At 41.3% G+C, this 25,887-nt stretch overlaps 1 protein-coding gene across 4 annotated transcripts; it reads left to right on the top strand.

Annotated features, from left to right (window-relative positions):
* Window positions 1-4,130: 4,130 nt before the first annotated feature.
* ZDHHC23 (zDHHC palmitoyltransferase 23) lies at window positions 4,131-25,291 on the top strand. Of its 4 annotated transcripts, none has more exons than XM_072613966.1 (5): window positions 4,131-4,258; window positions 5,273-5,467; window positions 16,820-17,527; window positions 19,702-19,860; window positions 24,656-25,291. In XM_072613966.1, the coding sequence occupies exons 2-5, from the start codon at window positions 5,307-5,309 to the stop codon at window positions 24,921-24,923; spliced, it is 1,296 nt and encodes a 431-aa protein (XP_072470067.1). In that variant the 5' UTR covers window positions 4,131-4,258; window positions 5,273-5,306; the 3' UTR covers window positions 24,924-25,291. The 4 variants fall into 4 exon arrangements, with proteins under 4 accessions (XP_072470067.1, XP_072470064.1, XP_072470065.1 ...); XM_072613963.1 differs by having other exon boundaries at window positions 19,693-19,860; XM_072613964.1 differs by lacking the exon at window positions 4,131-4,258 and adding an exon at window positions 4,285-4,392 and having other exon boundaries at window positions 19,693-19,860.
* The last annotated feature ends 596 nt before the right edge of the window (window positions 25,292-25,887 follow it).

The following is a 25,887-nucleotide window of genomic DNA, read 5'->3' as shown; positions in this document are numbered from 1 at the left end:
TGTGCATTTTATTCCTTCCTTTAGTGGAATGTGATGAGAGTAAATTTCATGTTTTTCTCTCATCTCCCCTCTTTTTCCCTCCACTAAAAAGTCTTTTGCCTGCCTCTTTTATGAGAGATAATTTGCCCCATTCTGTTTCTCCCTTTCTCCTCCCAATATATTTCTCTCTCACCCCTCAATTTCATTTTTTTAAGATATGATCCCATCCTATTCCATTCACTCTGTGCTCTCTGTCTCTGTGTATGTATCTGTGTAATCCCACCAACTACCCAGATACTGAAAAGTTTCAAGAGTTACAAATATTGTCTTTCCAAGTAGGAATGTAAACAGTTCAATTTCAGTAAGTCCCTTATGATTTCTCTTTACTGTTTATCTTTTCATGCTTCTCTTCATTCTTGTGTTTGAAAGTCAAATTTTCTTTTCAGCTCTGGTCTTTTCATCAAGAATGCTTGAAAGTCCTCTATTCATTGAAAGACCAATTTTTCCCCTGAAGTATTATACTCAGTTTTGCTGGGTAGGTGGTTCTTGGTTTTAGTCCTAGTTCCTTTGACTTCTGGAATATCCTATTCCATGCCCTTCGATCCCTTAATGTAGAGGGAGCTAGATCTTGTGTTATCCTGATTGTATTTCCACAATACTTGAATTGTTTCTTTCTAGCTGCTTGCAATATTTTCTCCTCGACCTGGGAACTCTGGAATTTGGCCACAATGTTCCTAGGAGTTTCTCTTTTTGGATCTCTTTCAGGCGGTGTTCTGTGGATTCCTTGAATACTTATTTTGCCCTCTGGTTCTAGAATCTCAGGGCAGTTTTCCTTGATAATTTCATGAAAGATGATATCTAGGCTCTTTTTTTTATCATGGCTTTCAAGTAGTCCCATAATTTTTAAATTGTCTCTCCTGAATCTATTTTCCAGGTCAGTTGTTTTTCCTATGAGATATTTCACATTATCTTCCATTTTTTCATTCTTTTGGTTTTGTTTTGTGATTTCTTGGTTTCTCATAAGGTCATTAGCCTCCATCTGTTCCATTCTAATTTTGAAAGAACTATTTTCTTCAATGAGCTTTTGAACTTCCTTTTCCATTTGGCTAATTCTGCTTTTTAAAGCATTCTCCTTCTCATTGGCTTTTTGGGCCTCTTTTGCCAATTGAGTCAGGCTGTTTTTCAAGGTGTTATTTTCTTCAGCATTTTTTGGGGTCTTCTTTAGCAAGGTGTTGACCTGCTTTTCATACTTGCATCTCTCTCATTTCTCTTCCCAGTTTTTTCTCCACCTCTCTAACTTGATTTTCAAAATCCTTTCTGAGCTCTTCCATGGCCTGAGCCCATGGAATATTTATTTTGGATGTTTGGGATACAGAAGCCTTGACTTCTGTGTCTTTCCCTGATTGGTAAGCATTGTTCTTTCTCATCTGAAAGGATGGTAGGGGAGATATCTGTTCACCAAGAAAGTAACCTTCTGTGGCCTTATTTTTTTTCCCTTTTCTGGGCATTTTCCCAGCCAGTTACTTGACTTCTGAGTTTTCTCTCCACACCCATCTCGATTCCAGATCTGCCCAGCCAGAGCTTGGGGTCTGAGATTCAAATGCTGCTTCCCAGCCTCAGGGCTCTCGCAGGGGCAGGGCTGCTATTCAGTGTGAGATTAAGTTCAGGTCCTCAGGTGGGGGCAGGGCCGCCACACTGGGCTTAGTTACCTCAGGGGGTTTATGGGGAGACCTTCTACAATGGATCAGAGGTCCTTCCTGCTTTGGGAGCCCTTGTCTGCTGCTGCTTCCGCTGCTGCCTCTGCTGGTAACTCCCGAGGGGGCCTGAGTTATGGAGACACCCAGCTCCCCTCTCGGCAAGCTGGAAAGACCCTCTCACTGACCTTTGGTGCCTGTGGGTGGAGGGACCTTCGTGGCTGCTGGAGATTCTGTCCCTGAAGCCTGCTTGGGTCTGCTCCTCTCGTGCAAGGCAGGGCTGGGCTCTGCTCTGGTCCAGTGCGTGAAAGACCTTTGGTGTCAGTTTTTCAGGGCTCTCTGGAACAGAAATATCCTCCACTCCGTGGTTGTGTGGCTTCCGCTGCTCCAGAATTTGTTGGGAGTTCTTCTTTACAGGTAATTTATGGGCTGTGGGTTAGGAGCTAGCATAGGTGTATCTTTCTACTCCGCCATCTTGGCTCTTTCCCCCCACATGGAATTTTTAAAAAGACATTCTGTCATGCTTTTTGTTAGCATATCAATTATTTCTGAGGGGAAAAAAATCTCACAGAATTGAATTGTAGCCAGTGAAGCAAGAATGCCCAAAACTGTCACTGCCTGATGCAGTGATTAGAAAGTTCTTCCTGTTTGAATTCTTAGTTCTTTAGGACCATGATCAGTTTTTCCATTTACTGAATTTAACAGCTTTTTTTTTTGGAAATTTTTTTTTGCATAATTAAACTAAACTTAAGTCATCTCTTTCAGGAAAGATTCAGTTCAAATGGATGTAGGTGAGGTTCATAATCCTCCCCTGCAGCCTGGGATCTGTTTCCCCAGTCCTGTTATGAGACTCTTGAAAGAATCTAGGTATGAATTCCTAAGGGTTATACTAGGGTGATGGTGAGTTAATGGAAAGGAGTCAGACTTATTGTGTTTTAGGGGGTCATCATCAAAGATGACTGGAATTCCAAACCTGGGCAATTTGAAAAATACTGCCATTAACATAAAGAAAGAAGGGAATGAGTGTTTAAATACTAGGTTCAGCTGTAAAGTACCATCTCAGGAAATCTTCCCTCATGCTCTGTAGCCAGCAGTGAACATGTCTCCCTCATCAAATTTCTCCTAATGCATTTAGAATTACAGTGTGACAGAGATGGAAACTTTATTTTACAGATTAGAAAAGGTGTACAATTTTTTACTCTAGTCCTCTGTGTATGTTAAAAAGCATCATTATTGCCTTTTTTTGTCCATTTAAAAAAATATAGGGCCTAAGTGAAAAATGAAAGGTGGTGAGATGCACAGAAATGAACCTTTCATGATAAAAATCCTCCCCAAAGTAACTAACTTCTATGGACCAAGGAAGTAGAAAAGCAGAAGGTAGAAGCCACTCTTTTCTGTGAAATGAGAAAGGGGATGGGGGTGTGGAGGGATCGGAGAAGGTAAAAAGGTAGTGAGGAGCTTGTAGCCCGAGTGGGTGACTCGGAATTTTCCCACTAACCTCGAAATTTTATCTGTGTACTTCGAGAAGTACTCTAGCCACCCCCAACCAGCAAGAACACCCGCACTGCCCCAGGCTAGGATAAATAGCACCAGTGGGTTAGACCCGCTATAACCAGGAGCTCATTTCACCCAGAAACCTTAAACAGGGTGGTGAGGCTTCATAGCTCTCTAGTAATGTCCCCCATTTTAGGTACATTAATCGTTAAACAAGCTTTTGTAGGCTGGTATGGGAACTATCCATTATAGAAAACTCAAGGAATTTCACCAGGAGAATGAATTGGAACACGATCCTTTAGGTGTGTGCGTGTGTGCAAATTAAGGTTTACCTTTTGTTGTTGTTGTTCTCTACTCAAAAACTATGTAGGCTTAAGGAATTAGATGAACAACAAATCCTTAATAGGTTATTGAGAGAATTTTAGGAATACATTTCTTAGCGTTTTGTGATTGAAGTCAAAAGAGGTACACACTTAGGTCTCACAAGTCCCTAGGGTCAATCAATAAGCATTGATGACAGCGCCTACTACGTGCCAGAGGTGGGGATACAGAAGAGGCAAAAGACGAAGTCTGCGGTCCAGGAGCCTCTGGCAAGGACTTTGGCCCTGCTCCACGGACCTGACCCGGAGTGGAAGTTAGTGTTTGTGACCAGGGGCTGCCCAGCTGTTGAACGGGACTTCCTTTGTGCTGGACGAGGACGGGGTTCGGGGCGCCCTGTGCCAGGCACTGGGCCCCTGCCCCCATCAGCAGAGGCTCGACGGCTGGGAAGCCCCTTTGATCTCCGTGGGACCTGGAGGGGTCCGCACGCAGCCCGGGCTCCGGGTTTGGGGAAGCCTCGCACGTGGGCTTCCGCAAGGCGGGGAAGGGGGGGGATTCCCGACGTCAGGGGGCGGGGCACCCGGAAGCTCCGAGGACCGCGGAGGAGACAGCGGGGGCGGGGGCGCCGGCTGGGGCCAGGCTGGAGGAGGAGGTGGCGGCGGCCGCACCGTCCGGGAGCCACGTCGGAAGCCGCCGCCGCCGCCCGAGGGCTGCGCTCCAGCGAGAGCCTGAACGGAGCCTGGGCCGGGGCGGGGGCCGCCTGGGGCTGCCAGGTGAGCGGCGGCGGCGGGGTGGGGCGGGGCGCTGGGGCACTGGCTCCCGGGCTGCAGCCCCCCGCCGGTCCGGACTGGGGGAGCCCGAAGGAGCCCGCGCCGCCGCCTCCTCGGCCGGCGTTTCCTCGGCGAAGGTAACGATCACTCAGCGCCCAAGGTCAAGGGCGGATCGGGGCGGGGCCGCAGCCGGAGAGCCAGGGCTTGCGGGGAGGGTTGATCCTCGCGCACCCCACACCTCTACTCCCCGTACCCCCACGCCCACGCGCCGTGGACTGGCGGGACTTGGAGTGTAGACCGAGATTCGAATCCCGATGTGCGCCTGCACAGGATGCGTGACCTTGGGCAAGTCACTGCTCCTCTGAACCTCAGTTTTATCCTCTGTGAAATGGGAATGATCTTTGCACCCCCTCCAGCCACCCCTTCCTCTAGGATGTCGTGAGGGTTAAATTCGATCGGGCGTATAAAGCCCTCCCCAAGCCTCCGTCCAGGAATGGCAGCCGTTGTCCTCCTACTGACCTCCCCTTCCTCTTACTCCGACCTTCCACCCCTCCCCTCCCACTTCTTGAAAAAAGCGAGTCTCCCTTCTCCGCGGGGTTTCCTGACCGAGGTCGGCACGCCCTTCCCGCCCCGCCCACCCCCGTACCTTCCCTGCCTGCCAGGTGTGTTGGGTTCGGGCTGCTTCTGTCGGTGGGTCTCGGCTTCCTTCTCCCTGGCCTGGCTTCTGGGAGCGTGGTCCACGGTCGCCATGGGAACCGTAAGCATCCCTGCACCGGAGGGAGAGGGAGGTGCTGGAGGCCACAGATTGACTCCTAAGGGCCTGGCAGCCCCCTCTCTCACCAGGCTTTGAAGAGAAACCATAAATCCTGAGCGAAGTGGTTTCCCTCCCTCCTCCCGGTTTCTGTCCTGGAGTACGTTTGGGTGTTGACGACTGTGATCTCTAAAAGTAACCAGAGACACCTAGGGGGGTGAGTGTTTTGACTAGAAGGTGTACTCAGTTGCACTCTTTCCTCCTAGAGGGCTCTTCCGCTCATGCTGATAGGGGTTGGTCATGGCACCGAAGGTGAACAGGAAAACTGTAAAGAACAAGAAATCTGAAGAGCCTGAGTTGGAACCCCTATGCTGCTGTGAATACATAGATCGAAATGGGGAAAAGAACCATCTGGTTGCTAGTTTTTGTGATTGCCAAGATCTTGATGAAGGTTGTGAAAGGTAAGAGTCAATTTTTTCCTCCTGTGCCTTTACTCCTGGGAAGGCCACTCTCTTCCCCAATTCAGATCATTGAGTCTTCTGCAACTTAAAATCCTGAGGTACTGGGGGTTAAATAACCTGCCCAGAGACATACAGCCATCCTGGAACCCAAGTCTTTCAAATTCAGAGGCCAACTCTCTCCACTACATAGTGCTACCTCTCCAGGTTCCTATTGAATCTTTAATATTTTAATATCCAAACCCTGAGTATTTGCCCTTGAACCATTTTTTTAGATATCTGAGGGTTTTCCTAGTGTTTTAGCTCCTTATGTCAAATAATGGGGTTTGTGGAAGTAAATTACTGATTACATCAATGCATAAATATCTGACTAGATGAAATTAATAGCTATCATTTATATAAGGTCTGTGAAACACTTTATAAATATTATCTTATTTGATCCTGAAATCAACCCTGGCAGGTAGGTGCTATTATTTTACCCATTTGACAGATGAGGAAACTGAGACAGAGGTTAACTGACTTGCCCAGAGTCACAGAGCTACTAAGTGTCTCATGCTGGATTTGAACTCAGATCTTTCTGGCTCGATGTTCTACTTTGTCCATTTTGATACCTTGGAATAGGGGCGACCATGGTAAATTGGCTGTGGCAAAATGAATGCATAAACAAAATGTCAGTAAGCTTCATCTCTTGGTTCAGGTTTGATAGATCAGGCTCTGGCCCTGGCCCTGGCCCTTAAGGAGATTTTTATGCTCACGCATCCACCCCAAGAAACTCAGTCTTTAGTAACCTCTTTTCAGAGTTTTCTTTATTGGAGAGGCTAGCAACATGATGAATGCGTAGCTCTCGCAGAGAGCCCTGTAATCTGCAAACATCATTTTCAGTTTTGAAATGGGTTCCAGAGGACCAGTGAGGAAACATGCTTTCATTACAGGGGAGGTAATAGATGCAGAATGAGATACATGCAAATTTTGTGTGCGTGTGTGCTGTCATTGGGGGAATCTGTTTTGCTTGACTGAATATTTGTCACAAGAATTTCTTTATTTTTTCTTTTCTTCAATGGGGTGACAGTGGTGGGAGGAAAAGAAAATAATTTCTCTCCGTTTACAAAATGGATGAGGGTGGGTAGGTTTGCTAGGCCACAGATACAGAATGTTTCAAATGAAGTTACTGTGTTAGTTTTGCTTATCTACTTTGTTACAAGAGCTCTCACTGAGTGGGAATAATCTGTGAATGCTGGTAAGGTGGAAAGGAAACACATTAATAAAACTTAAAAAAAACCAAACAAACCAGACCCCAACTATTTTGCTCTGAATCTTTGTTAGGATTTAAGTTCCTCAACTGAAATTGAGGCAGGTAGTTGTGCAGTGGATAGAGCACTGGACCTGAAGTCAGGAAGACCTGAGTTCAAATCCAGCCTCAGTCACTTATTCCAGGCAAGTCACTTAATCTCTGCTTCAGTTTCCTCATCTGTGAAATGGAGATACAGTAGCACCTACCTCCCAGGGCTTTCGTGAGGATGAGATAATAATTGTAAGAAGTTTGGCACGTAGTAGGCACTTAACTGATGATTCCTTTCCCTTTCCCATTTAACCTCTGCTTACCTTAGCTTCCTCAACGCTAAAAAGAGGATAATTGTAACACCTACCCTGTTGAAGGGCCAAATGAAAGGAGGTGCTTAATAAATGCTTATTTCCTTCCTCCCCCTCAAGTGGGCTGGATGATGTTAGGGTAAGGAAGCAGCATTGCAGTGTATTGTGTTGCTTTCAACTTTTTGTGCTCTAGACCCCAGGATGGAAAGTAGTATTAAAAAAGGTAACCATTAAAAACCATTTAGAAAGAGCTTTTTGTACCCAGCAGTAATAATATGGGTTAGATCCACTCTTCACATAATTATAAATGTTTTAAAATTGCTCCCATGTGGGAGACATAAGAAGAGAAGAGTAGAGTTGTTGGAAACCTAATTTTTCCTTATATAACTCTTTTGAGGTGAAGAAGTCATGTAGTTGCAAATTGCTGAATTGGTAGAACCTATAATGATTTGAGGAGAAAAAATGAAATAGCTAGAGTTCCCAGATACAGTTGGTGCATTTGTGTAACCATTTTGGACAAGCCTCAAAGCTCAACGTGCTCATCTTTTACTAGACTCAGGTACCACCTTTGTTCAGCCCTTGTCACCTCTTCTCTAGGTTATTGTAATAGTCTCTTAATTGAGCTCCACCTCAATTCTCCCTCCTCTGTAGTCTGTCCTAGACATTGCTCTGGTGAAGTGATTTTTCCTGAAGCTCGGAATCGATTGAAACAGTCCTCTCCTCATTCAGCTTCAGTCACTCCCTGTTGCCTGTAGGATCAAATATCAACTCTTCTTTTAGCTTTTAATGCCCCTCACAATTTTGCCCAACTTATCCTTATCCTTGTAGCTTCATTGAATGAGATTCCCAGTCCAATCGACCATTTCTCTCCATTTCTCATATCACATCCTATCTCTTTGCATTGGCTCTTTCCCATTCTGGGATTGCCCTCTGTCCTCACCTCAGTCTCATAGGCTCTCTCTCCCTTCAAGAAACAGTGCAAGTATCTTCTCTATATGAATCTTTTCCCTTATTTTCCCAATTACTAGTACCTCCCTTTTCAAACTACTTAACTTTTAGCTACCTTGTATATTTTTGAGTTATTCTCTTCAAGTTTAATGTAAATTATATGCATTTTTATATATAATTGTCTGTTTAAAATATTAAACTGTTCATTTAATTTAACTTATTAAAGACTATTAACAGAAGTCTATTTTCTCTCCCTATTCACCCCATTAAAGAAAAAAAAAACCACAACAGATTTCTTGTAATGAATGTGTATAGTCAGGTATTAGAATATAAGCTACTTGTGAATAGGAATTATTTCATTCACTGTATTTGTATGCTCTGTACTTAATGTGCCTGGCATATAGTAGGTATTTAATAAATACTTGTTGAATAATACAGTAATTACAATGACACATGTTTGAAAAGAAACCAGCACTAAAAAAGATGCTACTTTTTGAGAGATGATTTCATACAGGTTCTAGGTAGTTGATGATGATTCAAGATCTGTATTAAATAGTGTAAGTAATTAGTAAGTTTCATTATTTTTTTTTGCCCTACTTAGTTTTACTGACTGAGACAATGCTTGTCCTAATAGCCTGAAAGCTCAAATTTGCAGCAACAATTTCTTTAGCTTTTCTGCCTGAATATTATATTTTCTTTGATTGGAAGCTCTTTGACAACAGAGACCCATGCTTTTTTAGACATCTTTCCTGGTCCCCAGCTTTGTTCTGCCTTGTGGCATTTTCCCCTCCCCAAGTGATTTCATCTCTGTAGGGAAGATCTCCCTGGTGAAAAAGCTTCCTTTATTGATGCAGACTAGAGACTCTTCTGAAATGTAAAGCTGTATGATCTGCCTGGGTCACAGATCTTGGGGTCACCCAGCAAATATATATCAGAAGATGGCTTTGAAGCCAGGAAATTGCAACTCCTAAGCTTCCTCTCATCAACTACGACATACCATTTCTCACATAGTGCTTAAGAAATATTTATTGTGCAAGTATCTAAGACAACTCCTAATGACTTGTGATGGAAAATGCTATCCACATTCAGAAAAAGAACTCTGGAGTCTAAATGCAGATTGAAGCATACTATTTTCTTTCTTTTTTCTTGTTTTTCTTTCTTGTGGTTTCTCCCATTGGTTCTAATTCCTTACAACATGACTAAACATGTGTTTAATATGAATATATATATATATATATATATATATAGAGAGAGAGAGAGAGAGAGAGAGAGAGAGAGAGAGAGAGAGCCTGTATCAGATTGCATGCTGAGTTGGGGTGGGGGAAATTGGGGAGAAAATTTGGAACTCAAAATCTTATAGAAGTGAATGGTGAAAACTAAAAATAAATTACTTAAAATTTAAAATAAATTATCCATTTTTTAAAAAGAAATATTTATTGTTCTTTCCTCTCTTCTGTCTAGGAGAGCTATTCTCTTTCTGAGGGGAGTCACGCCTATGTTGAGAACTTCCAAAGTGGAGTTTCCAGCTCTTTCTCTGAGCTTTAGTCCTACAATATCACCTGTCTGATATAAATTTTCATTTAGCTATCCCAGACATAATGTTTAAGCATGGATTCATCTTTGTCTGTAAACTGATTCTCCCTTCTTGACATCCGTACTTTTTATGCTTCTGACTACCTCAATTTGCCTTCTTTTCTTTCAGGCTGTCCCCCTGCCCCTTTTCTTTTCCCTACTTTTTATGAATTCTATCATTCTCAACGCTTTAGAGCTACCTTTGACTCTTCCTTCCTTCTTTTTCCCTTTGTCTCTATGTCTGATCACTTATTATATCTTGTTGGTTCTTCTTAAAGGCATTACCTCTATTCATTGTTTTCTGTTCCTTTTGGTAGACCCCACATAGCTTAATACCTAAATTGCAAATACCTTCCAACTTGGTATGCCCACTTTAATTTCCTCTGATTTGTCTTTACATACCACCTTCTGATTATCTTAAAAATTTATTATTATTCTTATTCCCTAAAACTCATAGTGGTCCTTTTTTCTTCAGAAAGGTGAGAGACTATGGGACTGGAGTATTTTTTTAAAATATGTAATTTATTAATTTTTAACATTCATTATTTAAAACTTTGGAGTTCCAAATTATTTCTCTGCCTCCCCCATTGAAAAGGCAAGCAGTATATTAATTATACATGTGAAATCATGGAGAACATATTTACATATTAGCCATGTTGCTAAATAAAAGGCAAGAAAAATAAAGTGAAAAATTATACTTCAATCTGTTCTCAGAGTTCATGAACTCTCTCCATGGAGATGGCTAGCATCTTTCATCAGGAATCCCTTGGAATTGTCTTGAATCACTGTCTTGATCAGAATAGTGAAATCTTTGTATAGTATTGCTGTTACTGTATACAAGGTTCTCCTGGTTCTGCTCAGTTCACCTTGCATCAGTTCATATGAGTCTTCCCAGGATTTCTGAAACTATCCCCCTCATCATTTCATATGGAACAATAGTATTCCATTACATTCACATACCACAACTTGTTCAACCATTCCCTAATGATAGGTATCTCCTTAATTTTCCATTCTTTACTACCACAAAAAGAGCTGCTTTAGATATTTTTTGGACAGATAGGTCCTTTTCCCGTTGATGTTTTAGAGATACAGACCTAGTAGTGGTATTGCTGAGACAAAGAGTTGACACAGTTTTATAGCCCTTTGAGTGTAGTTCCGAATTGTTCTCCAGAATGACTGGGCAAGATATTTCTTACACTGTCAGATCAAATCATTATATCAATATTTGGTTAATTGTATATCTTATATTATGAAAGCTAGATGGCTCAGTGGATAGTACTCAGTGTACTTGGAGTCAGGAAGACCTGACTGAGTTGAGTGGCCTCTGATGTTTATTAGCTGTGTGACCCTAAGCAAGTCACTTAACCTCTACCTGCCTCAGTTTCCTCACCTGTAAAATGGAGAAAATATTAGCACTTACCTTTCAGGGTGGTTTTAAAGATCAAATGAGATAATATTTGTAAGGTACTTACTATGATGTTTAGCACATAATAGAGGCTTAATAAATGCTTGTGCTGTCTCTTCCTCCTTAATCTTTGTTACAAGGGAGGGTTCAGTGTTGGAGGCAAGAGGAAGGGGGTATATTCTAAATGACTGATGAAAAAAAAAACCCAAAAGATGTCAATATTGTAAGCTCCTTGATGGCAGAGACAGTTTAATTTTGTCTTTATGTTGCCAGTGCCTAGAACACAATAAATGCTTAATAAATCTTACCCTTTCCCACAAAAGCAGAAATAAATAAGCAGATAAATAACTAGCATTTTTATGATGATTTTAGGTTTGCAAAGTGCTTTGCAAATATTATGTCATTTAATCCTCATGACAGCCCTTTTTATAGATTAGGAAACTGAGGCAGATAGCAGTTAAGTGACTTCCCCAGGGTTACTCAGCTACTAACTATCTAAGGTCAGATTTGAATTTGAGTCTTCCTGACTTCTGGTCCAGTTCTCTATTTACTGTATTACCTAGCTGCCTCCAACTGAGGCATGATGGAAAGAACACTGGAGCAGGAGTCAGGAGACAGACTTTGATGCTAACTTATTATGTAATCTTGGATAAGTCCCTTTTTTCTGGGTCTCAGTTTCTTTATCTATAAATGAGGAGCTGATCTAGGAGACTAGATCTCCAAGGTCCTCCGGGGGCTAAAGTTCTATAATTACAGGATCCATCTGACATCCAACCTTCTCTGACAACCCCAGCCTGTCATGGTCTGTCCTTCCACTGAATGTTTGTGGCACTTAGCGTCTATATCATTCATTCAGCAATTTTTTACATACTGCCTTTTGACGTGTTTTCTATTGCTTCAAGGACTAAGGCAGCCATGGTGGCAGGCTGGATTTGGCTGAGGAGAGGGAGACTTCTGAATTGACTTCTTGGGGTTAGGGTATTGAGGGTTTCTCAACAGTTTCTAAGCCTCTTTGATAATTACAAAATCATATAGTGGACCTCAACCTCCCCTTCTCTGAACTTGATAAATCTAACTTCAAGATTAAGAAATCATAGAATTTCACTGAGGGAAGTAGCCATTTACCCCAACTCATTTCAACTCATCTAGTACATACTGATGAGTGATCACCCAGCATTTGCTTGAAGATCTGAGGTTTTGAGAGGAGGGACCCTTTCACTTTTGGGTAACTAGTTATTAGGAAGTGTTTATCCTGTATCAAGGTTCATTTGCTGTTTCTATCTACTGTTCTGGGCTCTTCTCTTTAGAACTAAGCAAAACAAGTCATTCCAAATCTGTTGTTGTTCAGTCGTGTCTCACACTTCATGGCCCCATTTGAGGTTTTTGTGGCAAAGATACTGCTGTCATTTGCCATTTCTGTCTCTGGCTGACCCTTTTCTGTTGACAGCACTTCCAAAGACTGGATGATAAACCCCAAAACAAATGAATGCCCCCAGTTCTCATGTGTCATGAACTCAAAGCCCTGCACCATCTTGAGTCTCCTACCTAAGCATTCTCCTCCAGCCTATTGAGGTTCTCCTTAAAATGTAGGCTTCAGAATGGGGCCGTATATGACAGGATTAGCAGCTCCTCAGTGTAGTGTCAAATTGTATTAGCTTTTTTAGGGGCTGCTATATAATAGCTGTTGTCTCCTACTGAGCTTACAATCCACTGAAATCCGCAGATTGTTTTCAGATGAACGGGTGAGGCAGACTCCTGCATCTCATAATTGTGAGGTTGATTTTATGTCATTTGGAAATAAGTTCGTTGATAGCTTTTGTGTTTGCGTCACAATGCAAGTTTTCCCTTTAATAAAGCAAAGCAGTTTGGTAAAAAAAAAAACAAAAAAACATTGATATGGTGACTGCCAGTCTTTACAGCTAGGTGGTGCATTGAGCAGAGTGCTGTACCTAAAGTCAGGAAGCCCTGGGTTCATATCCTACCTCCGACACTTACTTAGCCGTGTGACCCTGGGCAAGTCACTTAACCTCTGCCTCAATTTTTTCATCTGTAAAATGGGAGTAATAGTAGCACCTATCTACTAGAGTGGTTGTGAGGATCAAATAAGAAATTTGTAAAGTGCTTTGCAAAAAAAGTGCTATAAAAAGCCTACCTATTATTGGAGGGAGCAAGGTGAGGCAGTGCCTGAGTTCTGGACTTGATATTGGGAAGACCTGAGTTCAAATCCCATCTCACACTCCTGTGTAACTTTGGGCAAGTCACTTATTCTGTTTTAATCTTTCTTATCTGTAAAGTGGAGATAATAATACCTGCCTTACAGGATTGTTGTGAGGATCCAATGTGATAAGATATACAGTGCCTTGCAAACCTTACAGCTCTTTACATTGTATAAATCATGATTATGATGATGCAACATTCTGTCTTTGAAATGTCCCTTCTCTACCAAGAGGAGGGAGGGAGGATGTTTCATTATCTGTTCTCTAGGGTCATTGTTTTTTAGTTACTTAGAGTTTGGCTTCTGTTTAGTGATATTTTAATTTATAGTGTTATAGTTGTGTAAATTGTTGCCTAAGTTATCATCAAAAGACATTGGATCTGGTTCTGGAGTCAGAGGACCTGGGTTCAGATCTCACTTCTTTAACTTACTGCCTGTGTGACCATGGGTGACTCACTTAACCCTTCTGGCTTCATTTTCTTCATCTGTAAAGGAAATTGGATTAGATAGCCTCTAAGGTCTCTCCCATCCTCTTCCCAACTCTGCTTCTTATGTATCCCTCCTATGTGATTCTATCTATCCATCAGGTATCTCTCTTTTGCTCCAGTCTCACATCTTTGACTCCTTGTCTATCCTCTCTGCCTTGATGATCCATAGGCATCTCAAACTCAGTGTGTCCAAAACAGCCCATTATCTTTCCCCCTAAATAGACCATTCACACTAACTTCCTTATTTCTGTCATGGGCTCCACCATTCCCCCAGTCACCAAGGTTTGCAACCTCCAAGTCATTGAATCTCTCTTCTCCCTCATTTCCCTATATCTTCACTTGGCAAAGTTGACAAGTATCATTGATTCTGTCCCCACCTCATGTCTCAAATCTATTGTCTTCACTGGTTTGGAAGCCACCCTAATTTAGGCCTGTTTCACATGAGCACCTGGCTCACCATCTTCCTTTCCTCTCCTACTACCCTAAGACCTGCAAATCAGCTTCCATCTTAAAGCTTCTCCTATGTCAGCTTACCCCGTGTCAGCCACCCATAGGGTTGGTCACACATTTGGATCTCATTATTCATAAGTGTTCCACTTCCCTAATTAAAAACTGACATTTCTCTTTTATCTGACCATAATATCCTATCTTTTTATCTCTGCCTATGCCTTGACTCTCTTTCACTTTGGTTAAGAGCCTCAGTTCTCCCACAACTCATTACTCGAATCAAGTCATTACTTCTACTTTCAAATCACTCCTCTCCCTTGTCACTCTTGACCTCCTACTCCTTTTCATTCTTTGTTGGCTCATCATCTAGATCATGCCCCTTAACTATGGAGGCTCTGACCTAGGCTCTCTACCCTCTTCTGCCTGTCTTTCTCTGTGTCTCTTTCTGCCTGCTTTTGTATCTCTCAGTTTCTCCACAGCCATGTGTTATCCTGGACTGCTCACTTTTCCTTACCCCACCTGTCCAGTCCATTGACAAGTCTTAGTTATGTCTACTTCCCCAACATCTCTCACGTTAGACCCTAACAAATTAACAGCCAAAAGTAATTTTCCTTAAGCTCAGCTATGACCAATACTTAGTCAACTTCACTGATTCTCTGTGGCCTCCAGGATCAAATATAAATGGCTGATTTCGTTTTCAAAGCCCTCCACAACTTTGCCCCATCCTTATTTCCGTCTTTACCATGGATTAGTTTTCCTCCCATACTCTGCTATCCAACCAAACTGGCCTTGCCTCTGTGCCTCACACTTAATACACCATCTCCTGTCTTCCTGCTTTTGCCCTGGCTGTCCCTCATGCCTGGAATGACCTCCTTTCCTCATAGAATCTTGCTCCTACATGAAGCATCTTCTGATCCCCTCCAGTGCTAATGCCCTCCCTCCCCAATTACCTTATGTTTAAACACTTTGTATTTTTTTTTTTGTATTCTCTTCATATTTTTGCCCCTTTAATAAGGGCGTATAGGTATTCTTGTTTCTCCCATTAGAATATAAGTTCCATGTGAGTTTTTTTTGCTTCATTCTTTGTATTTGCATAATACCTGGCACGTTTGTTGTTGTTTAGTTGTTTCAGTCATGTCTAACTCTTTGTGATCCCATTTGGGGTTTTCTTGGCAAAGATACAGGAGTGGTTTGCCATTTCCTTCTCCAGCCCATTTTACAGGTGAAGGAACAGACAAATGGCATTAAGTGGCTTGCTCAGGGTCACGCAGCTGATGAGTGTCTGAGACCAGATTTGATCTCAGGTCTTCCTCACTCCAGGCCAGTACTCTATCCACTGAGCCACCTAGCTGCCTCCACCTAGCACACAGTAGGTACTTAATAAACCCTTGTGGATTGATTTTTCTCCCAGACTTTTCAGGAACCTCCTAATTGGTTTCCTACCTTCTCCCTTCTACCAGATTGATTCTCCTAAAGCACAGGTCTGAACAATTTACTGCCTTCCTCAAAAAATGTGCGGTGGCCTCCATTTGGCCTCTTAAGATCATCAAATACAAAATCCTAGATTTGGTATTTAAACCCTTTCCCCATCTGGCTCTGCTTCCTCCAAGGCTAATAAACATTAGTTTACCTTCACTCTCTCCTTTCTTGCTACTATGGTCTCCTTGTTGTCCCTCATATATTCTACTTCCCATCTTCATATGTTCTTCAAAATTGATCCCAGTTACTGCCTCCTGCAAGAACCTTTCCTCGTTTCTCCAGTTAGTGGTCCCTCCTCATTGCTTTGGACTTCCTTATCTGTGTATGTATTTCTCCCCCTACTAAAAGTCCCTTTTGTGAGGGGACTTTTTTTCATGTATCTCTAGTACCTAAATCATTGCCTCTAAATCAGTAGGTGCTTAATAAATAGTAGTTGGAATTATTATTTAGTTTTCCATGTATCTTGTGTATCCAGGCCTTAATACTTTAAAACTGCGCTGAGTGTTGGATCACCCAGTATGATTGTAGATCTCTTATGTTGCCTGGTTGTGTACTTTATACACAGCAGATGTTCAGTAAATATTTGTTTCCATTTGTTAATTGGAAAAATAGCTTTTATTTTTTATAGGTTTTGTAAACATTTTCCCTCCATTAAAAATAAATGCCACCTGAACTAAAAAGTTGTTTGGAGTGTTGTGACATAGGTTAGTTATAGTTTCTCTTCTTCTCATGCTTTATTTCCCTTTTCCCCTGGTCCCCCCCTTTTTTTTTCATCCACTTTCCTTGGACAAGACACTCCCTCTCCTGTCTTCCTCTTACTCCCTCTTTCCTACCTCCTGAGTTCCCTTGCTTCCTTCAGGTCCAGGCTAAAATCCCACCCTTTAAAGGAGACTTCCCCCATCCCCTTTCATTTTGGTGCCTTTCCTCTTGATTATCTCTGGTTTATTCCATCTGTTGCTTGTTGATACTTGATTGTTTGCATGTGGTCTCCCCCTTTAAAGACGGTGTGCTTCTCCAGAGCAGGGATTGTCTTTTTTGCTTTTCATTGTGCCCCCAGAACTTAGCTCATTCCCTAGCATATGGTAGGCGCTTAATAAATTTTTTTGATTGGCATAGTAGGCCTTTAATAAATGCTTGTTGGCTTGACTTATTAGCCTTCATTTTTTTTTTCTTTTTGTTTTTGAGAGGACACATGTGCTTTTTCCTCACAGGTGGATTACATGTAAATCCTTGCACCCAGAGACTTTTGAGAGAATCATGGACACAATCTCCGATCGTTTCCGAATTCCTTGGCTTAGGGGGGCCAAAAAGGTCAACATTACCATTATCCCACCGATCATCCTTCTACCAGTTTTTCTCCATGTAGCTTCTTGGCATCTTCTGTTGGGCATTATCATCTTGACCTCCCTTCCTGCCCTGGCACTGGGGTATTACTACCTCACCCACAGGAGGAAAGACCGGACCCTGTTTTTTCTGAGTTTGGGGCTGTTCTCCTTGGGCTACATGTACTATGTGTTTCTTAAAGAAGTGGCCCCCAAAGGCCGGGTGGGACACGGGCAAGTGGTTATTCTCACTTGCGGATTATTTCTGATACTCCTAGCCCTACGTCAAGCCAAGAAGAATCCTGGCTACCTCAAAAGTCCTGTACAAAATGGCAGCCTTCCAAGTAACAACCCAGTTGAGTTATTAAACAGAAAAGGGCAGGAGAAAGTGAAAGGATTTCCTGGAGAGTCACTGGGCAGTGTCAACAATAGAATGGTAAAGGATGACCCTAAGAGCTATTCTAAGATGTTAGTTGAAAGTCCCAACAAGGTGAAGGAAGACTGGTGTGCCAAGTGCCAGTTGGTGAGGCCAGCCCGGGCATGGCATTGTCGGATATGTGGAGTGTGTGTGAGAAGAATGGATCATCATTGCATCTGGTAAGTTCTGGGAGCTTGGAATGAGGTTTTAAATAAGCCTCATAAAATGGAATTAAAATTAATTTAATTAAAGTTAAATTAAACTTTAACCTAGGATTTGTGAGCTTTTTAAAAAACATTTTTATAGCAGTTTAATTGGTTTCCTTTCTTAACTCTATGTTTTATTTTATGCATTTAAAAACATTATTTTGAGTAGGGGCCCATAGGCTGATTTACCAGATTACCAGAGGCATCCATGGAACAAAAAGGGTTAAGAACCCCTGGTTTAAACTAAAATAGGTTGTAGGACTCTTTGAGCTACATTTCTTCTTTCCCTTCCTTAGCTTCCTGTCTTTTACACCTCTCAGATATTTGTAGACTGTTATCATGCTTCCACTTAGTCATCCCTGAGCTGTACAGATTTAGCTCTTCAGTCATTCCCCTTAAGCCCTTCCATCTCTCTGATCATCTCCCCAAACCCGCCCCCAATTTGTCAGTGACTTTCTAAGGAGACCACAGTTAAATCCATTTTCAAGATTGGCTCTGTATTATGAATCTATGGAGTGTGATGCTTTCTGAATACGTAGCCTAATGTAGCTTCCCTTCTCTCTTTCCCTTTCTGTCTCTCCTTTTTTATTTTTTGCATTTTAACTGGGCCTTTTGTATCAACAGTGCATTAAAACACTTTTACTATCCATTTTCTTCACCCCAAGCTTCCTTAATCACTTTGGCTGTTCCGTGCTGATTTCAACAGCATTTGATAGGAAGCTGCAAGCTAAAGCTCTTTAGATGTAACACTGATTTGGAGAAATGGCCCCCTTTTGTACTACTTAAGTCACCACTGATTAAGCAAGAAGGAACGTACATGTGACTTTTCAACCTTTTATAAATGTTTGATGTTTCTTGAACAGCCTTTGGAAGATGGATTTGCTGCCTTTTCTGAATACACACGAATGTTCAAAGGTAAACTTATATAAATCTGGATTTATATGAGTTTATCAATCCTGAATACTACTTGCTTACTTCACCATCATACTACTTAAAAGGTGACACTTTGTATGAAAAGTAAATTACGCCTGAATATTGGTGTTAGGCTTTTTTTCCTCCATTGTGAAAATAAACTTAAATCTTCCAAAAACAAAAGGAAGGAAAAAAAGACCATCACATAAATTAATTATTACTTACTAATTGTAGGATTCACCTGAATAGCTTGTTTTCTATTGAAGATAAGGCAGAGATATTATTTTTGTTTTTTTATAGCATGGCACCTGGCACATAGTTGGCACTTAATAAATGTTAGTTGATTGATTAATCACTTAACCATTCGGGAGAATTTGCATGAGACAGTCTGAGAAATAGCTGTCTTTCTTTTTTCCAAGGTTGCTATGGGGAGTGAAAGTTCTTATGTTGCTGGCATTTACCTTCAGGTGTGTCCTTACTTTTAGGGGGCATGTTTTCCCCAAAGAGTTTCAGATTTTTCTCTCTTGATGCTCTCTCATTGACTATATACAGATATATCAGTGTATAACAGGCATACATATATGCACAAAGTAGACATAATTACATGCATATTCTATTTTGGACAGGTGCCCATTTGCCGATGGGCAGGCAGATGCTCTCCACATACATTAAAAGGAGCTCTTTTTCATGCTTGAGTCTGCCTATCTGCAAATGGACAAAAGTGACTAGCACTAGGGTGCTTTACCATAAATATCTTTCAAGATTATCCTTCTCAGATTTTATAGTCTGTTTATCTCCCAATTTTAAGTCCTATTTTCTGTTATTGTTTTTGTTTCTGAATCTTTCTGGATCTGTTATATTTCTTCCTTTACTGGTGTTAAAAGCACCTTTTAATTTAGTTATTTGCACATTTTCATAAGGTGGTATTTTTGCTTTCCTTATGATGTAAATAATATTAAAGTTATAGTCAGGTTTGGGAGCCATGTTCTACTTCTGACTTGAACTAATGTCATAAATAAAACAGAACATTAATAAGGAGCCCATATTCCCAAGTCTCTAAGTATTTTTGTTAGTCTGTGATATTGACATCCTTATTTCTGGCATGCTTTGCCCCTGTGACCCAGACAGTCCCCTTAGGTTCTAACATCTGCATTGCTGTTTGTGATAAGTGAATTATCTATATAGTTTTTTAAAAATAATGGTTTTCCCCCCTCACCTCTTTTGAGGATCAATAGCTGTGTTGGAGAATCCAATCATCAAGCGTTCATCCTTGCACTGTCAATCTTCTTAGTCACCTCTGTGTATGGGATCACCCTGGCCTTGGACACCATCTGTAGAGATAGGAGCGTCTTCACAGCTCTTTTCTACTGCCCAGGAGTTTATGCAAACTACAGGTGAGAAATGGGATCAAAGGGAGAGGCTGTGAGAAGGGGGAATGGGTTTTGTAGAATGCCTGTGGAGCTAGGATCTCCTGCATGATACAGTCAGAAATCCATCTGATTTGGTCATTTGACGTGTTGGTTGGTTGGTTGTTGTCCTTTGTTCTCGAAGAGGACCAAAATGACATCACCATGATAAAGTGAAGTTTCAGTGTGTCCGACTGTGGCTGATCAGACCAATACAAGCTTGGAATGCTCTACCACAGGTTGGGCACAGTCTCTGTGAACATTTGGGGTGGATATTCCAAATTTGCGTGACCATTTATATATGGAACCACTAGGAATGGTAATAATAGTAACTGATGTAGTGTTTTAAAAGTTTTTCAAAGTCTCTGCCTCTTCCTCTCTCTTTCTTCCTCTCTCTTCTCCTCTTTTCCTCTTTCTGTTTTCTTGTCTTCCTTTCGCTTCTCCTCTCATACACACACAGAGACACACATATATATGTATATATATATGTGTATATATATATATATATATATATATATATATATATATATATATATATATACACATATGAATGTGTGTGTGTGTGTGTGTGTGTGTGTAAATAAAAGTTTGATCCTCCCAGCAATCCTCTGAGGTAATGACTGTTATTATTCTCCATTATGCAGATGAAGAAACTGAAGCTCACAGAAATTGAATGACTTACCTAGAATTACATGACAATAACTGTTAGAGGCAAGATTTGAACCCAGGCTTTCCTGACTCCAAATCTAGCACTCTACTAGTATCTCATGTTACCAGATAATGAAACTGCTAATCAATCACCGAGTGTCCATGTTACAAGTGTTGAATCTAAGAGTTTTGTCTGACCGTGTTAAACACCACCAACCCTCTCCATGCCCCGACTCCCTTTCTCAGGATGCTGCTGTGGCTCAGTGTTTCCTCTAGGATCAGATACAAATTACTGTTTTTGATTTAAAGCCCCCACAATCTGGTTTCAGCTGAACTTTCCAGACTTATTATATATTACTTCTCTTCACACATACTACCTTCTAGCTAAAAAGTTCTACTTTTGAGAGAAATTATTATTGTACTATTATATTAATAACCAGTCATTAAATTGGGATCCAGGCTTTTCTCCATGTCTTCATTAAGGCCCAAGTCTTTGTTAAAGTCAGTCTCTGAAGGACATGACTGATTGATGAGATTACTCTTGGCCTTCCAGGAATATACTCTTCAGTCTTGGGTGGGACCTCACCCAACCGGGAGACTTAGCTTCTGTTTAGAGTATAAATGGAATCCAGTTTGGGTGAGTCCTTACCCTGGGGAAAGGAGCCCCTGCCCTTGTACCCCTTCATTAGAGTGTAGGGTAACCGGGTTCATTAGAAAAAAGCCAACTAGAGTGGTCTGGGTAGAAGTGGATTATCCTGTCCAGATTGCTGGAGGCAGCTGAGTCTCTCAAGATCAAATCACTTCTCAGTAGAAGGAGCTGAAGATTTTTAGCCCATTTCCTCATTAAATGTCCACCATTAGGGTTGATGTTTCACTTGTCAAAGGACTTCCTTTTCAGAAGGGTTATTTAAGGCTTTCAGGGTCTTCATTGGGGATCTTTTGTTACCCAGAGAAATCACTGTCATCAATGTATTCATTATTAGCTAGCTTAATTAAAAAATTGATTATTAATTACTCAAACTCTGTCTCTTGAGGTTTTCACTTATCACCGTTTACTACTATTCCTTCCACACAAGATCCATCTCCCATCTCTGTGCCTTTACCTGAAAGGGCTCCCCTGCTTACTTCTTTTCTTTAGAATCCCTAGCTCCCTTCAAGCTTGGCTTGGGTTCTACTTTCTACATGAAGCCCTTCCTAACTCTTTCCACCCCTTTCTCAGCTGCTAGTGACCCTCTGAAGTGACATCTGTTTATATTTTCTTGTACCTTCATGTCATTTCCCTTGATAGAATATATGTTTTTGAGAGCAAAGATTGTTGCATTTTTGTTATATCTCCTAGCCCAGAGATTGGCATACAGTAAGCACTTAATAAATGCTTGTCAATTTTAATAGCCTCTGTGGCTTTTCCTTTTTCCTTTTGCTCTCCCATTTCTTGTGATAATGAGGTCCATCTTTTCTAGTCTTTGTGTTGGGACATCCCAGGACTTGATTAAATGTCATGGCAAACTGAGGTACTATCAGATCTCTGGATTTGGCTCCTTCCCTATCCAGACTTCTAGAAGCTGCGCCTGTCTGCTTTCTTTCTTCTTTTTACTCCCACCTTCTTGAGACTTGTTAAGGTCCAGATGTTCAATGGTTTCCTAACATTGTCCCCTTTCCTTCCTCCTCTCCCCCCAAAACCATCCTCAGTCTTAATTCTCTTTGTTCCTTCTCTTGTTACATCAGCACAGTATTCTGGCGAAGCCATTGTTTGGTATGTTGCACAGTGAATTTAGTCATCTTCAAGTGGATCACATAACAAAAAAGATTTGGAAATCACGAACTAGATTATCACGATTAATCTGCTCCCAATTCCTAGCTTGGATAAGGTTCTTACCTACGTGTGTGTGTGTGAGTGTGAAATTATTGAACAAAATCAGTATTAAGTTACACCCAAATGATGGTTCGACCAAATTTCCATGTGTTCGTAGTAACTTGAATTTTGTAGAACCTGACCCAAGGTAGTAGCGACTGCTGATTTTTGCCATTTTGTAGCTGTATGGTAACTTATGTAGTGAAGCATTGCAGAGAAAGAGGATGATTGCGGTATTGTTGAAAGAGGCAAGGGGCAGCTAGGAGGTGCAGTAGATAGAGCACCAGCCCTGAAGTCAGGAGGACCTGAGTTCAAATATGACAAGTCACTTCACTCCAAAAAAAAAAAAGACAGTGACTTTGAATCAAAAGACCTGGGTTCTAGTCCCATTTTGACCTCAACAAACTGACCTTGGACAGCTCATCTGATCTCCCTCCTTGTCAAATGAGAAAATGGACAAGTTGTATCTCCCTGGGCATTTTCAGCTGTTCTATGATTGAACATGAATTTATTCCTAACTAACTTTTCATGGATGACATCTGCATGAATCCCTATTAGCAGTACCCCTGAAAAGACTGAATTGTGTAGAGATCAAATATCCTTCTTCCCTGTGATTATTACTTCCTTCTTTTTAGGGTACTTGAATTTGGAAATTTAAAAATTAAAAAAAACTTCTTGGATTAGCAGGGATCTGAGGTCATCTTTCCAACTCTAGGTGAGCCAATGTCCCTTCCTCAACATCCCTGACCATGTGTCACCCAGGCTGTGTTGGAAGACTTCCCATTATTGAGAATTTACTCCCATTGTTAAGTTTTTTCCCCTTATACTTAACCAAATGTAAGTTGCTTTTGTTTTCACCCATTCTTGCTCCACTCTCATTATCTCCTGAAGGAACAAACAGAATCAGCCTAATCCCCTTTCTGGGTAACCAGGCTCCAAAACTTGAAGATGGTTACTGTGCTCCCAGGTCTTCCTTTTTTCTGGACTGATCATCCCCAGATCCTTTGCCATCCAGGCAATCAACCTTATTCTATATACCGTAATAGAAATTAATGAGTCCTAAGAGGACTACAGGGGAGGTTGGTGGTACAGGTAGAAAACTGGGTTTGAAATCAGGGGGACTCATCTTCCTGAGTTCAAATCTGGTCTCAGACACTTTACTAGCTGTTTGACACTTGACAAGTCACTTCAGCCTGTTTGCCTCAGTTTCCTCATCTGTAAAATGAGGTAGAGAAAGAAATAGGAAACCAGTCCAGTATCTCTGCCAAGAAAACCCCAAATGGGGTCATGAAGAGTCAGATACAACTGAAATTACTCAACAGCAGCAAAGTGGACCACATTTTGAGGTTGCTGGGTTTGGCTATTGACTCATATTGTTCTTTCTGTACAGAACTCACCTAGTTCCATCTCTGCTACTCTATAGTGGTACAGTTTTGTTTGCTTTTTTAAACTCAACTTTAACATTTATCCCTATTTAGAATTTATGATATTAGACGTGATCCATTATTTTAGTCTGTTACAGTCTTATTGGATCTTGAGTCTGTCGTTCAGCATGCTATGCCTGCCTTCACTTAGGTCACTAAAAAATGTTGGAAATGGTTGGAAAATGTTGGGAAAGAGTCTTTTCAATGTCCTTGCGTGTCTTATAATTAAATATAAGGCTTCTGTGTCTCACTTATGGATGTTCATTGGCATTATACTAAATAGCATTAGCATTTATTATACTAAACAGAAATAAGATAATAGACATTTAATTAATGATATTGGCTGAATGGATTTATTCCCAGGTTTCCTTTCCAGAGTGTGCTTGAGTTTACAGCATTGCTATAGTCAAGTCAGCAAGCATTTATTAAGCACCTGTTATGTGCCAGACTTTGTGCTGAGCACTGGCAGATGTGGAGAATGACCACCTTCGAGGAGCTCCCGGTCATATGGGGGAGACAGAGTGCAGACAATCATGCACAGACAAGACATACGTATATGATAAACTGGAGATAATCCCAGAGGGAAGATCCTAGCTTTAAGGGAGAAGGGGAAAGGTGGAAAGTGTAGAAGGTGGAATTCTAGTTGGGACTTGAAGGAAGCCTAGAGATGGAGATATGGAGGGAGAGAATTCCAGCCAGTGTGTTAGCTTTCTTATCTACGAAACAGGTTATAATGTTTCTTGCTTGACTTGGGAATTCCTGGGTGAAGAATATCAGATACATCTCATTAGAATAGTAAGGACTATCCTAATTTGTGGGAAACAACAGTGCTAAATTGCTGTTCTTTTTCTTTGCCCAGCTCTGCTCTCTCCTTTACCTGTGTGTGGTACTCCGTGATCATAACAGCAGGCATGGCCTATATTTTCCTGATCCAAATGATAAACATCAGTTACAATGTGACTGAGAGGGAGGTTCAGCAGGCCCTTCGAGAAAAGACTGGGCGCCGGCTCCTATGTGGGCTGATCGTGGATACAGGCCAGTATAATCGGGGCTTCCTACGGAACTGGCATCAGTTTTCTAGCCTGGGCACACGCACACTCCACCCCCCTGCGGAGGACATTGTCTGAAATGCCTTCTGTGCCCATCTCCGGAGGGGAGGGTGCCTCTGGGATCACACTTCCACTTAACCCTTTGCAGGCTTCTCATTCTAGCACCAATTTCTTCAAAGGCACTATGAGGCCACGCTCAGGTTTTTGAGACTGTAACAGAAAGAAGCTAAATATCTTCCTGACCTCACAATTTAGAGATTTTTATATTCAAATAGTGAAAGTAGAGCCATTCATTTCTGAACACCTAATGAATTCTCCATCACCAGGAGTTGAAAAGGATAGAGATTAAGGAATGCAGACTGACAAGAGAAATAATTTTTCCCTCAGTAAAATGAAAATTGCTTCATAATCAAGGGTGATAGATTTGAAAAATCCTAAGAATTAAGGGTGGGTGGGTGGGTGGGTGGAGGATGCTTTGTATATTATGAATATGCAAGTATTTATTTGCATAGGGGCAAAGAAGTTAAGAAGTGACCACTGCTTTTCATATTTCTGGGTGGAAAGTGATTGCAAATTTATCTCCTGGTATTTCAGAAAGCACAGTTTTCTAGGGATAGTTATAAGGCAATTGTCACTTTATAAAGTACAAGGCCTTAAGAAGCAGGGTAGAAACTTAGATGAAGCAGGGGCCTAATCTAATACTACACATCTAAGAAAGGACAATCAAATATAATTATAAAGGCCATTGTTACAGTCAGTATTGTGTATAGCAGTCATTTTTAAGCCTAGATGCAGAACCTTATGGGTGTATGTGTGTTTGTGAGTATGTGTATTTTTCTACCTAAGGATGTATCTCTTTAATATAAATAACACCAATAGAAATTCAAGTTTTCCATGGTTCACCTGGTAAGGTGTTGGCAAAAGATTGTCATGATTTCCACAAGAGGAGAAATATTTGCTTCTGCCTTGTGGGGGTGACTAATACCAAGGGCTTACTTTTTTTTTTCCATCTATGTATTTAAAAAGTTAACGGTTTCTAGTA

This window comes from Notamacropus eugenii, chromosome 5, assembly GCF_028372415.1.
Source record: "Notamacropus eugenii isolate mMacEug1 chromosome 5, mMacEug1.pri_v2, whole genome shotgun sequence".
NCBI lineage: Eukaryota > Metazoa > Chordata > Mammalia > Diprotodontia > Macropodidae > Notamacropus > Notamacropus eugenii.
Note: the sequence above shows the minus strand (reverse complement) of the source record. Positions and strands in the feature narration are given on the sequence as shown.